General features: G+C 37.8%; 1 protein-coding gene across 1 annotated transcript; it reads right to left on the bottom strand.

Annotated features, from left to right (window-relative positions):
* Positions 1–5,148: 5,148 nt before the first annotated feature.
* Positions 5,149–13,183, bottom strand: LOC142163157 (uncharacterized). Its single transcript, XM_075220412.1, has 10 exons — positions 12,839–13,183; positions 12,266–12,430; positions 12,009–12,139; positions 11,535–11,807; positions 10,966–11,206; positions 10,678–10,729; positions 10,543–10,593; positions 6,346–6,533; positions 5,944–6,063; positions 5,149–5,511 (listed from the first exon to the last, which is right to left on the bottom strand). The coding sequence occupies exons 1-10, from the start codon at positions 13,181–13,183 to the stop codon at positions 5,149–5,151; spliced, it is 1,929 nt and encodes a 642-aa protein (XP_075076513.1).
* Positions 13,184–14,850: the final 1,667 nt, after the last annotated feature.

The following is a 14,850-nucleotide window of genomic DNA, read 5'->3' as shown; positions in this document are numbered from 1 at the left end:
ATAACCTAGGCGAGCTGGCTGAGCATGCCTGAATGGAAGGCCTCTGCCATGCTAAAACTGACCTCTCGAAGTAGTACCATTGTAACTACCAGATCCTAGATGCCTCTTGGCCTCCCTTTTCTCGTGCTCCTGGCGACGAACAGACTCAATCTCCCGAGCAATGTCTACAACCTCCTTAAAGGTAGCACCAATTACCCTCTCCCTGGTCATGAGAATACAAAGCTGATAAGTGGGGCCATCAACAAACCTCCTAATCCTCTCTCTATCTGTCGGAACCATCCAAACAGCATGACGAGCTAACTCGGAGAACCTCATCTCGTACTGTATCACAATTATCTCTCCATGATGGAACCACTCAAACTCTCTACGCAGCTCTTCTTTGCGGGACTGCAACACATACTTCTCCAGAAAGAGAACGGAGAATTGCTGCCAGGTAAAGGGTGCTGCACCAACAGGCCTACGCCTCTCAAAAGCCTTTCACCAAGTAAAGGCAACTCCCGAAAACTGATAAGTATAGAAAGTGACCCTGCTGGTCTCCAGAATACCCGTTGTACGAAGCATCCTCTAGCACTTATCTAAGAAACCCTGGGCATCATCACCCTCTGCACCACTAAAGGTCGGAGGTTGCAGTCTACCAAACCTCTCCAACCTACGCTGCTTATCCTCCGGCATAGCAGGAACTACATAGTCCTGAGCAGCTGCAACTAGCTGAGCTGGTTGTGCCCCCCGACATCTGAAGTCCCTGCATGACCTGCTCAAGTGTGCGAGCGGCGGGAGTCTGATTGCCTCCCCCGGCCTGAGAAGTAGTTGCGGCTGTAGTGGCTAAAACCACCTGAGCTAGGCCAGTGCAAACTGATAAGATCTGAGCCAAGGCCTTTTGAAGACCCGTAATCACAATGGGCACAGCTGATGCCTGAGCTGGTGCTGCAGGAGCATCCATAACTAGGACGTGATCCTCAACTGGGGCAGCTGGTGGATCTATAGGTGCTGCCCTAGCTGCTCTGCCCCTACCATGACCACAGCCGCGTCCTTGGCCTCTAGTGGCTACCACTGGTGGAACAGGCGATCGTCCACCCTGCCCGGTAACGCGTGTCCTCACCATCCATGAGAGAATAGAACAACAGAAGTTTAGTACTCGGATCAACAAATTTGCATGACAAAAATTTCAAGAATATGAAGTTCTCCTAAAGGTTCTGCAGCCTCTCGAGGATAAATACAAACGTATCTGTAACGATCCGCGAGACTCTACTAAACCTGCTCATGACTCGTGAGACCTATGTAACCAAGGCTCTGATACTAACTTGTCACAACCCTAAACCCGGACCCGGTCGTGATGACACCTCTTGTGAATACAAGGCCAGCCAACTATCCCCAAGATGTTAAACAGTTAAACAACAGGAAAACAGTCTAAAACATGATAAAATAATCCAATGTAACAGATAATGTCATAAATACGCGGAAGGAAAAATCCAACACAGCCCGAAACCGGGATGTCACTAGTCATGAGCATCTATAAAACCTAATACAAGTCTGAAAGGTCTACAATAATTAAAATGTCTGATATGAGATAGAAATGATAAAGAGGGAGAAACACGGGTCTGCAGACGTCAAACAGCTACCTTGTGAACTCCGAATGTTTGTCGGGGGCTCTCAACTCGCACTTGCAGAATCAGTAATGCCTGAATCTGCACACAGGGGTGCAGGGAGTAAAGTGAGTACTCCAACTCAGTGAGTAACAAATGTAAATAAAGACTGAAAGCAAGAAATCACGTAAGGCACAAAGCATTCTATAATGAAGCAGTAAAACCAAGTAAAATCAGGAAATCAGTGAAAGATAGGTAAAATTCTTTATCTCAAATGTAGTTTCATGAAAAGTCTTTTTCAATGATTAAGCAGGTAATTGACAGTCAATTATGAAAAGTAACCACATAAAGGTTCGCCCCTCGGGCACAGTATCAACAAATTCGCCCCTCGGGCAACATCTCAGAACAGTACCAGCCCCTCGGGCAATCACATAGAACAATACCAGCCCTCGGGCTCAATCTCACATCACAATAGGTACCCGCGCTCACTAGGGGTGTACAGACTCTTGGAGGGACCCCTTACAGCCCAAGCGCAATATCAAGTCACCTCGTGGCATCATCACTAGGTCCTCGACCTCATATCAATCAAGCAACCTCGTGGCGTACACATCTCAGGCCTCGGCATTATATTCAGTATCAAATGTTTCCTCACAACATAGGCTCTCGGCCTCACTCAGTCAAAAATCCTCACAAGCCACTCGGGCAATAGTAAAACAGTGTTTCTCAGCCCAAACATCATTTAAAAATATCATTTAAGTATTAAAACTGAGTAAACATAGCTGAGTACGAACACAGTGGAAACTAACATGACTGAGTTCAAGTATAAAGTCAAAACAGTGAGGAAATATCAATAAAAATCCCCGAAGGGTTCAAATAGTTGGCACGAAGCCCAAATATGACATTCAGCCCAAATAAGGATGATAGCAAATAGTTTTCAGTCAAATACGCGGTAAAATCATCAATCGGGACGGACCAAGTCACAATTCCCAATAGTGCACGACCCCACGCTCGTCATTAAGCGTGTGCCTCACCTCAATATTGCACTGCGATGTGCAATACAGGGTTTCAAACCCTTAGAACATCATTTACAATCATTACTCACCTCGAACTGGTCAAATCTCTAGCTCACAATACCTTTTCCCCTCGAATCGGCCTCCACTCGCATCGAATCTATCCAAAATTAGAACGAGGACGTCAAAATATGCTAAGGGAACAATGCCCAAGCGAAAATAATCAATAACTGGCATAAATCCCAAAATTACCAAAACCCGACCCCGGGCCCGCATCTGAAAATTCGCGAAGGCCACAATTTATACTTTCTGCCCAGAGCTTTTCGCATCTGCGGCCCAATACATGCTTCTGCGGTACCACATTTGCGGTTATTTCTCCGCTTCTGCGGAAATCACTTAACTCACTATTTTTTGCAGCTGCGATCCAACATCCGCATCTGTGACATCGCAGATGTGGTCCACCTTACCGCTTATGCGGTCCTTGACTCAATCAGCACTTTCCGCTTCTGCGACCTCTCTCATCGCACCTGCGGTCCCCAATCCGCAAGTGCGAAAATAACAGAAGCAGCAAATTCAGTAGCTGCAACAAAATTTCAACTTCTCCGTTAACCATCCGAAATCACCCCGAAGCCCCCGGGGCCTCAACCAAAAGCACAAACATATCCTAATACCTTATTCAAACTTGTTCCAATCATCAAAACACCTCAAACAACATCAAATCAACCAAAACATATCGGATTCAAGCCAAATTTCATAAAATCTTCCAAATTACGCTTTCGATCAAATACCCAACCAAACCACGTCCGAATGACCTGAAATTTTGCACACACATCCCAAATCACACAACGGAACTACTGCAACTCTTGGAATTCCATTCCGACCCCTATATCAAAATCTTGCCTACCAATCGGAAATCGCCAAAGTATCAACTTCGCCAATTCAAGCCTAAATCTACTACGAACCTCCAAAATTCATTCCGATCATGCTCCTAAGTCATAAATCACCTCTCGAAGCTAACCAAACCATCGAAACTCACATCCGAGCCTTCTAACACATAAGTCAATATCTAGTTGACTTTTCCAACTTAAACTTACTCTAAAAAGACTAAGTGTCTCAACCCTTACCAAATCATTTTTGAACTCGATCCGACCAACCCGATATCACAAAATACAGATAAACAAAGCATAAAGAAGCAGAAATGGGGAAAACGGAGCGGTAACTCATGAGACGACTGGCTGGGTCGTCACATAAAGTGCCCAAAGGGAATTGGATGAACAAATAATAAGTCGTAACAACAAACAACTAAGGGTTAAAGCTTGACGACCAACAAAAGAAGAGATAATTTATTTAGGCTCAACTGGGTTAACTAGGGATAAAGATCATCAAGGTAGGTTAATTAGGTTATGGCTCAATAAAGAAAGCCTACTTTCATTTCACAACTCAAAGATTTACCTAGAATTTCGCTTCAAACCACATTCAAAGCAAGTTCTAGATTTCCAAATAAGCAGGAGAACTAGACAATATAAGTTAACTGCACAATACACTTGGAACCAACAAAAACTATAATTTCAATCACCAAGAAGTAAGTATGAGCTTAGAAAAGTAATCATAAAACCCATGAATGGTACTTAATCAAATTTGTTTTTTCTAAGTCTCACGCTTTTCAAGTCAAATCAAGTTTAGCCAACTTATTTACCAAAACTAGTTAAAACAACTAAAAGTCCTAAAAACATGTTCAGTTCAAAATATTACAACCATGGCAAAGAATTGAACAAGAAATCCATGGAAGTACATGAAATAAGTTGCCTTAAGAATAAGGCAACTCAATTTTTTCAGTTTTTTTTTATAATTTTACTAAAAACACATTTTTCAGTTGTAAAATATATGTTTTTTTTATATTAAACAGGGGAAAAAAAGTTAAAAGAAACACATATATAACTAACATATTCCTCTACCCCCTAGCTTAAATAATGTCATGCCGTCATGACAAATAAATTAAAAGTAAAAGGAGATAAAGGAGCTTCCCTGATTTTTTTTCGATTATGGCTTCATTTCCTTTTTCTTGGCTTCTCAAGGTTTCTCTCATATAACAAAGACAAGATTATGGCAAAGAAAATGTTCTTTTTCATGATATGAGAAAACTTTCATTGTTGAAATCATGAGAGAGCTTCTTTATCATGGCAAAATATATTAATACAATACAAACATGCAATTATAATATAATACAAACATGCAATTATTATTATTATTTACTTTTTTTTGTAAGAAAAAAACCTAATTTTATTATATATATATACACTAAAAGGAAATATTATATGTTACTACTAATAATTACTTAAACGATTAAAGAGAGGGGAAGAAAATAGTTCTGAGTTTAACGTTGTCAGCTCGACTTATTTTAAAAATTAGGCAAAAAGGATTGTTAAAGCCTATTTGTCAAAGAATCTGCTGATATAAGGCTTCAAACGATGACCGTTTACTTTGAATTTGTCTCCCCCATCTGCATGTTGTACTTCAATGGCACCATAAGGGGTCACTCCTGTTACTTTATATGGTCATGTCCAGAGTGACTTAAACTTTCCTGGAAATAATCTCAATCGGCTATTGTATAACAGAACATGATCTCCAACTTTAAAATCTTTGTGGCGGATGAGCTTGTCATGCCATTTTTTTGTCTTTTCCTTGTACAATTTAGCATTTTCATATGCTGTAAGCCTGAACTCTTCCAACTCATCAAGCTGCAATAGGCGATTTTTACCTGCATCTGGCAAGTTTAGATTCAATAATTTTATAGCCCAATATGCTTTATGTTCTAATTCCACAGGTAAATGACAAGCTTTTCCAAAAACTAGTCTATAAGGAGATGTACCTATGGGAGTTTTGAAAGCAATTCTGTATGCCCATAAAGCATCATCTAACTTTAAAGACCAATCTTTTCGAGAAGAACCAACAGTTTTTTATATAATTCTTTTTAATTTTCTATAGGATACTTCAACTTGCCCGCTTGTTTGAGCATGATATGGAGTTCTTATTTTATGAGTTACTCCATATTTTAACAACAAATTAGCAAATTGTCTATTTATAAAATGAGTTCCTTGATCACTTATTATAACTCGTGGAGTTCCAAATCTAGAAAAAATATTTTTCTTGAGAAAAGCACAAACAATATGAGCATCATTTTTTCTAGTAGCAATTGCTTCTACCCATTTTGAAACTAGTCAACAGCTACCAAAATATATTCATAGCCGTTTGAAGGAGGAAAATGACCCATAAAATCAATGCCCCATACATCAAAGATTTCACACATAAAATAGAGTTAAGAGGCATTTTGTCCCTTTTTGAAATGTTACCGATTCTCTGGCATGTATCGCAAGTGGCGACATAATTCCTTGCATCTTTGAATAGAGTAGGCCATAAAAATCCAACTTCAAGTACTTTAGTTGTTGTCTTTCTTCCTCCATAGTGTCCTCCTACAGCCCCATCATAGCAGTGACTTAAGATATTGTTCATTTCTGTCTCTGGCACACATCTCATGATTATGTCATCTGCACAAAATTTAAACAAGTAAGGATCTTCCTAGTAATAATGTCTTGCTTCTTTTTTAAGTTTTTCTTTTGTTCATAAGAAAGATCTTTTGGAATCCATCCTCCAGCCAAATAGTTGGCAATATCAGCGAACCAAGGTTGTCAATTTATAACGGTTGTGACTGAAAATATATGTTCATAGGGAAATCCCTCTTTGATATCTTCTACCTCAATAGGAGGATTTTCCAAATGAGACAAATGATCAGCTACCTGATTCTCAGAACCTTTTCGATCTTTTGTTTTAAAATCGAATTCTTGCAAAAGGAGTATCCATCTTAGCAATCTGGGTCGAGCATCCTTCTTTGCTAAGAGGTACTTTAAAGCTGCATGATCAGTATAAATTGTAACCTTTGTTGCTATCAAATAGGAACGAAATTTGTCAAACGCAAATACTACTGCAAGTAGTTCCTTCTTAGTTTTAGCATAATTCTTTTGAGCTTCATTGAGGGTTTTACTGGCGTAGTAAATAGGCCTGAAAATTTTGTCTCTTTTGTCCCAATATCGCTCCAACTGCTATATCACTTACATCACACATTATTTCAAATGGTTCGCTCCAATCAGGAGAAACAATAATTGAAGCATTAGTCAAATGTTCCTTGAGAATCTTAAATGCTTTTCTGCAATCATCTTTTATAAACCTTCTATAAAAACCTGCATGCCCTAAGAAACTTCTAATGCCTTTAACAGTGGTAGGAGGGGGTATGTCACGACTCAAAATTCCCACCTTTGGGTCCGTGATGGCGCCTAACATTTCACTTGTTAGGCAAGCCAACTTTAGAATAATATTAACCATTTTTGAAAATTTTAAATTCAATTTAATATCAAAGAAACAATGCGGAAGCAATTCTGATATAAAATAATTAATCCATAATACTAGCAATGTCAAAAAAAACCATCCCACAACTGGCGTCACAAGTGCACGAGCTACTAGAATAATACAAATAAAGGTCTGAATGAAAATAAAGCTGGCTGAAAGAAATACACAGCTATAATAAAATGGAAGGGGACTTCAGAACTGCGAACGCCTTGCAGCTATACCTCAAGTCTTCTGTAAATAGCTGAATCCGAGCAAGTCTAATGTGCGCCGCTAGGATCAACTTCAGTATCTGCACAAAAGAGTGCAGAATGTAGTATTAGTACAACCGACCCCATGTACTGAGTAAGTGTCGAGCCTAACCTCGACGAAGTAGTGACGAGGCTAAGGCGAGGCAATGTAACTTAACCTGCAAAATTATATATAATAAAGCAATAAAACAATTCTACACCAACAAGAAAGATAAACTGTAACATTAAATAAAATAACTCAGTCGTCTATTCCAGGCCTCAGCTGTAACCAGATCTCACACAAATCTCCAAATTTCCAAACTTCACATTAAAATAACCATATGTGCAGAGTATAAGAAACAATAGAGTAAAACAATAAATTTTCCAAATCTTGTATTAAAAATCAGTAAAACATAAATGTCCTCCTTTATCACTATCTTGTTGCGGTGTGCAACCCGATCCTACCTGTTCACCCTTATCACTATCATTTATTTCACCTGCCCACCCTTATCACTATCATTTATTTCACCTGCCCACCCTTATCACTATCATTTATTTCACCTGTCCACCCTTATCACTATCATCTATTTCACATATCCACCCTTATCACTATCATTTATTTATTAAAAACTTTCACAATTCAGGCCAAGCCTTTCACAATACTTTTATTTTAACAAATGTAAACAGAAAATCGTACTTCTCATAAACTCATCAATATTACCTGCCCACCCTTATCACTATCATTTATTTCACCTGCCCACCCTTATCACTATCATTTATTTCACCTGTCCACCCTTATCACTATCATCTATTTCACATATCCACCCTTATCACTATCATTTATTTATTAAAAACTTTCACAATTCAGGCCAAGCCTTTCACAATACTTTTATTTTAACAAATGTAAACAGAAAATCGTGCTTCTCATAAACTCATCAATATTATCTCAAAATGAAACCATCGGGAATACATACATATATATATCGTAAAACAACGTCAACCCACTCAATCTTTGTGTACAATAATGAAACCAAGGAAAACAACTAATACTTTTTAAAAGGAAAAAATAATTACAACAAGGCTTAATAACAAATTAACAAGACAAGTAATCATAGAAACAACAATGAACATGAAACAATTAAAACATGAAGCAATTATATTGGAAATGGGGAAAGGATCATGTAAGCAGAAAATTTGGTGGTGCATAGATACTCGTCACCTCATCTATACACCACTCACATGAAATTTCACATAATAATTAAGTTGGGGATTCCTATTCCCTCAAGTCAAGGTTAATCCAAGCACTTACCTCGCTTTGCAATTTCAATCAATTACTCGACCACAACTTTCCCTTTTGAATTTGTCTCCAAAAGCTTCAAATCTATTCACAAACAATTCGAAATACTCATCACGGATCGTAGGAATGAATTCCATAAGAATTTACTAACTTTTCGGATAAAAATCTGAAATTCATATCAATATTCAGTAGTGGGACCCACATTTCGAATCCCGGAAAAACTTACGAAATCCGAACACCCATTCCGATATGAGTTCAACCGTACCAATTTTATCCAATTCCGATAACAACTCGACCTTCATATCTAAAATTTTCATTTTTGGAAGATTTTACAAAAATCTTGATTTCTTCCATTTAAATCTGAATTAAACGATGAAAATAACCATGGATTTATGTAATATAAACACTTTCGAGTATATGACACTTACTTGAGTTGAAATCATGAAGAACACCTCAAAATCGCCCAAAATCCGAGTTTGAAACTCAAAAAAATGAAAAAAAAACGTGTTGTTCGTCCTTTAACTGCCCGCCCATCTGTCACTAAAAGTCGTCACTAAAAGTCCACCAGAAATAGCTTTATCAGCCATATTCAATCGATCTTAACTTTCTGTACAAATATCCAAATGATGAATGCTTTAACTTCCTGTAAACTAGAATCAAAAAGCTACAACTTTTATGTGTTGCAAATGTTCAGATTCCTTATAAATTGCAAGATATAAGCTTCCAAAGTAGGCTCCTCGCATCAGAAATTTCTGGGGAAACTACAAAACAGTTTTACCAGTTTTGTTTTGGTCGATCATAACTTTCTGTACAAATATCTAAATGATAAATAGTTTACTTTTCTGGAAACTAGAATGCAAGGGCTACAACTTTCATGTTTTACAAATTTTCAGAATCCTTATATATTTTGAGATATAAGCTTCCAATGTATGCTCCTCGCATCAGAATTTTCGAACCTTGCTGTCAAAAACCTGCAAGTTAAATTGGCCTAAAAATGGTCTGAAACCACTCCGAAACTCACCTGAGCCCCTCGGGACTGTAACCAAATATGCCAACATATCCCAGAATATAATACGAACTTAATCTAGGCTTCAAACCACATCAAATAATGCCGGAATTACGAATCGCGCATCGAATTGAATTATGAGTTTTTCAAATCTTCCAACTTCTATATTTTGCTCCGAAACGTATCAAATCAATCCGGAATGACTTCAAATTTTGCACACGAGTTATAAATGACATAATGGACTTGTTTCAATTTTTAGAATCAGATTCCGACCGTGATATCAAAAAGTCAACTTTCGGTCAAACTTTCCAAAAATCTTCTATTTTCCAACTTTCGCCAAAATGCGCCGAATTATCCTACGGACTTCCAAATACAAATTTGAACATGCGAATAAGTCCGAAATCACCATACAAAGCTATTGGAATCATCAAAATTCCATTCTGGGGTCGTTTGCACAAAAGTCAAATCTCCGGTCAAACTTAAGAAATCTTTAGCCTTAGATTTCTAGATTCCGTTAAATGGCGATAATTTGAGCTAGGGACCTCCGAATTCGATTTCGGGCATATGACCAAGTCTCAAATCACGATACAGAACTATCGGAATGGTAAAAACTCGGATCCGAGTTTGTTTGCTCAAAATGTTGACCGAAGTCAACTCAGTCGAGTTTTTTAAAGCTCTAATTCATATTTTAATCCATTTTCCACATAAAAACCTTCTGGAAAATTATACGGACTGCGCACGCAAGTCGAGGAATTATTGATAGCACTTTTCAAGGTCTTAAAATACCGATATGAATATTTAATTTAAAGATGACATTTTGGGTCATCATAGGGTAATCCTACTATAAGATCATTTTTAGCCTTATCAACTTCTATCCCTTTAGTAGAAATTTTATGTCCTAAAACAATTCCCTCTGTTACCATGAAATGACATTTTTCCCAATTAAGAACTAAATTTGTCTCTTTACATCTTTTAAGCACCAAAGTTAAATGATAGAGACAATCTTCAAATGTCTTACCAAAAAGTGTGAAATCGTCCATAAATATTTCAAGAAACTTTTCAGTCATATCTGAGAATATTGCCGACATGCAACGCTAAAATATAGCACGAGCATTACATAGTCCAAATGGCATTCTTCGATAAGCATACGTACCTTGGGGGCATGTGAATGTGGTTTTCTCTTGATATTTTGGAGCAATTGGTATCTGATTATACCCAGAATATCCGTCAAGAAAACAGTAAAAACCATGGCATGCAACTCTTTCAAGCATTTGATCAATAAAGGGCAAAGGAAAATGATCTTTCCTTGTGGTATCATTAAGTCATCTGTAATCAATACAGACTCTCCATCATGTGACTGTTCTAGTAGGTATGAGTTCATTATTTTCATTTTTTATTACTGTCATACCTCTTTTTTTGGTACTACTTGTACAAGACTTACCCATGGTCTGTTAGATATTGGATAAATGATACTTGCTGCTAGAAGTTTCACCACTTCTTTCTTGACGACTTCCTGCATTGCTGGGTTTAGTCTCCTTTGGGGTTGGACTATTGGATTATAATCATTCTCCATAAGAATCTTATGCATACAAATAGCTGGACTGATTCCTTTGATATCAGCTATAGTCCACCCTAAGGACGTTTTGTGTTTCTCAAGACTCCAATCAGTTTGATTTCCTGTTCTATAGTCAAAGAAGATGAAATGATTACTGAAAATAATTCAGGTTCAAGAAACACATATTTTAAATAAGAAGGAGTGCTTTAAGTTCAATTTTTAATTGAACTCCTTCTTGTGAGACTTTCTCATTTTCTGAATCTTTTTCCACTATTTCAGCTTCTTCTCTAATTATGGGGTTATCATCACTTATGGTATCTGACCTAGCCAAACATCTCTCCAATGAATCAGTAATTAACTGATTATCTTTGTATTCGTCTACAAGGTCATCTAGTAAGTCAATTTGAAAACAAGTTGATGATGACTCGTCCCCAGGAAATTTCATCATTTTTTACATGTCAAAAATCACTCTTTCCTCATCAACTTGCAATATTAATTGTCCTTGATGAACATCAATAATTGCTCTCCCTGTTGTGAGAAATGGTCTACCTAAAATTAATGGTACCTCAGTATTTTCTTCCATTTCAAGTACTATAAAATCTACTGGAAATACAAATTTATCAACTCTGACAAGGATATTTTCAATAATTCCTTTTGGTTTCTTAGTACTTTGATCAGCTAATTGAAGAGACACACTAGTATCTTTCATTTCACCAAGTTCTAATTTCCTAAAAATTGAAAAAGGCATTAGATTTATTGAAGCACCTGAATCACATAACGCCTTTCCAAAGTGAGTACCTCCCACGGTACATAGAATTGTAAAACTTCACGGGTCACCAAGTTTCTATGGAAGCTTATTTTGAAGTATAGCACTACATTTTTTTGTAAGCTTAACCACTGAAACTTCTTCCAATTTTCTTTTACTTGACAGAATTTCTTTAGGAAATTTAGCATATGAAAGCATTTGTGTCAAAGCATCTGTGAAAGGTATGTTAATGTAAAGTTGCTTCAAAATATCTAGACACTTTGAAAACTGTTTGTCAAGCTTTTCTCTTTTCATCTTTTGTGGAAAAGGGAGAGGCACAGAGTGAGGATTTGTTATCAATTTATTTTTTTGTACATTTTTCCCTTTATTCTTTTGTTCTTTTGGAAACTTATATTCAATTTTATTCTCACCTTCATTTACCTTTTCCATTTCTTGTGTCTTTCCTTCTTTATCTGCATATGGATCATCAAGATATTTACCTGATCGTAGAGAGATGGCTTTGATGTGTTCTTTTGGATTTTTCTTAGTGTTGCTTGGTAGAGCACCTTGAATTTGTCCAAACATGAGAGTTGCTAATTGGCTTACCTAAATTTCCAAATTCTTGATAGCTGAATGTTGATTTTCAACCTTCTCGTCAGTAGACTTAATGAATTTGTACATCAGGTCTTCAAGGCTTTGTTGATGAGCTCTTTGGGGCTGCTGCTGATATTGTTGAAAATTCTGTTGCCCTCTATTTTGATTTTGAAAACCAGGTGGTCCCTGTACCTGCTGCTTTTGATTAAAAAATCTTTGAGGATTTTCAGCACCATTAGGATTACTCCACTAAAATCCTAGATGTTTTTATCCCATGGGACTACCAAATGAGTAATTATTTTTATAACCAATCATATTAACATGTTCCTCATTTTGTGTTGAAGCTTGACATTCATAATTCGGATGATTACCTTGACAAACTTCACAATTCTCAGGTTGGTTTGATGAGTGAGCACCTACCTGAAAGGCCTCAACTTTTTGTGTTAAGTTCGCAATTTGTTGTGTCAATGAATTCAAAGCCTCAACTTGATTTACTCCTGCTATTTTCTTGATAATCATTCTGTCTGAGGGCCATTGAACAGTATTTTCCGAAATCTCATTAAGCAATTGCATTGCTTCTACAGTAGTTTTTCCCATTATTGATCCTCCTGATACTGCATCAATTACATTTCTAGCAGAGGGTTTAAGACCATGATAGAAAATATATAAAATGTCAGGGTCTTGGATATTATGATGTGGGCATTTTCTTAACATTGCTGCTAATCTTTCCCATGCCTGGTATACAGATTTAGAATCTGTCTGCATAAAATTATTGATTTCTTGCTTTATTTTAAATGTTTTTGTAGATGAAAAATATTTATTAAGAATTTTTTGGGTCATTTGGTCCTATGTTGTAATGGAACCTCTTGGTAGACTTCGGAACCATATTTTGGCTTCACCTTTTAATGAAAAAGAAAAAAGCCGCAACCTGATAGCATCTGTTGTGACTCTATTATACCTGCAAGTTTCAACTAATTCAAGAAAATCAACTAAATGGTGTGAGGATCTTCACTTGCATCACCAGTAATCTGATGTCACGGCCCTAAACCCGAACCCGGTCGTGATGGCGCCTCTTGTGAAGACAAGGCCAGCCTACACTTTCCCATTTTAGTTTTAAGCATTTAAACAATAAGAATTAAGTCTAAAATGTAATAATTGATCTCAAAGTAAGCAATGAATAGAACAATGCGGAAGTAAAACCAACACAGCCCGACACCGGGGTGTCACTAGTCATGAGCATCTATCGATACATTACAAGTCGGAAATATCTACCAAGCTATTACAGGATAACTAAGAAAGAGAAAGAAATGAGATAAAGGGGGAGAAGCACGGGGCTGCGGATGCCGAGCAGCTACCTCGTGGACTCTGAAATCTGTCGGGAGCTCTCAACCCTCACAAGAAGGATCTGCAATGCCTGAATCTGCACATGGGGTGCAAAGAGTAAAGTGAGTACTCCAACTCAGTGAGTAATAAATAATCATAAATAAAAACTGAGAAGTACGAAATCACGTAAGACACATAACAGACTATAATGGAATAGTAAAAGCCAGTAAAAACAATGAAGCAGTAAGGATGTGTAAAGTCACTGGGTTCAGTTTAAACTTCATAAAATGCCTTTTTAACAATTTAAGCAAGTAAATGACAGGCAAATAGGAAAGATAAACACATAAAAAGGATCGCCCCTCGGGCACAATGTCAACAAATCTGCCTCTCGGGCAATATCTCAGAACAATACCAGCCCCTCAGGCTATATCTCACATCACAATGGGTAACCGTGCTCACTGGGGGTGTGCAGACTCCTGGAGGGGCCCCTTACGGCCCAAGCACAATAACTAGCCATTTCGTGGCGTCATCACTAGGCTATCGGCCTCATATCCTGAAATATGTAGGCCACGAGGTGGCTTGTTGATATGAGGCCGAGAGCCTAGTGATGATGCCACGAGATGGCTAGATATTGAGCTTGGGCCGTAAGGGGCCCCTCCAGGAGTCTGTACACCCCCAGTGAGCGCGGGTACCCATTGTGATGTGAGATATAGCCCGAGGGGCTGGTATTGTTCTGAGATATTACTCAAGGGGCGGATTTGTTGACATTGTGCCCGAGGGGCGACCCTTTATGTGTTTATCTTTCCTATTTGCCTATCATTTACTTGCTTAAATTGTTAAAAAAGCATTTGATGAATTTTAAACTAAACTCAGTGACTTTACACATCCTTACTGCTTCACTATTTTTATTGGCTTTTACTGTTCCATTATAGCCTGTTATATGCCTTACATGATTTCGTACTTCTCAGTCTTTATTTATGATTATTACTCACTGAGTTGGAGTACTCATTTTACTCCCTGCACCCCGTGTGTAGATTCAGGCATTACATATCCTGCTTACGAGGGTTGAGAGCTCCCGACATATTTCGGAGTCCACGAGGTTACTGCTC

Source organism: Nicotiana tabacum, chromosome 8 (genome assembly GCF_000715075.1).
Source record: "Nicotiana tabacum cultivar K326 chromosome 8, ASM71507v2, whole genome shotgun sequence".
Lineage (NCBI taxonomy): Eukaryota > Viridiplantae > Streptophyta > Magnoliopsida > Solanales > Solanaceae > Nicotiana > Nicotiana tabacum.
Note: the sequence above shows the minus strand (reverse complement) of the source record. Positions and strands in the feature narration are given on the sequence as shown.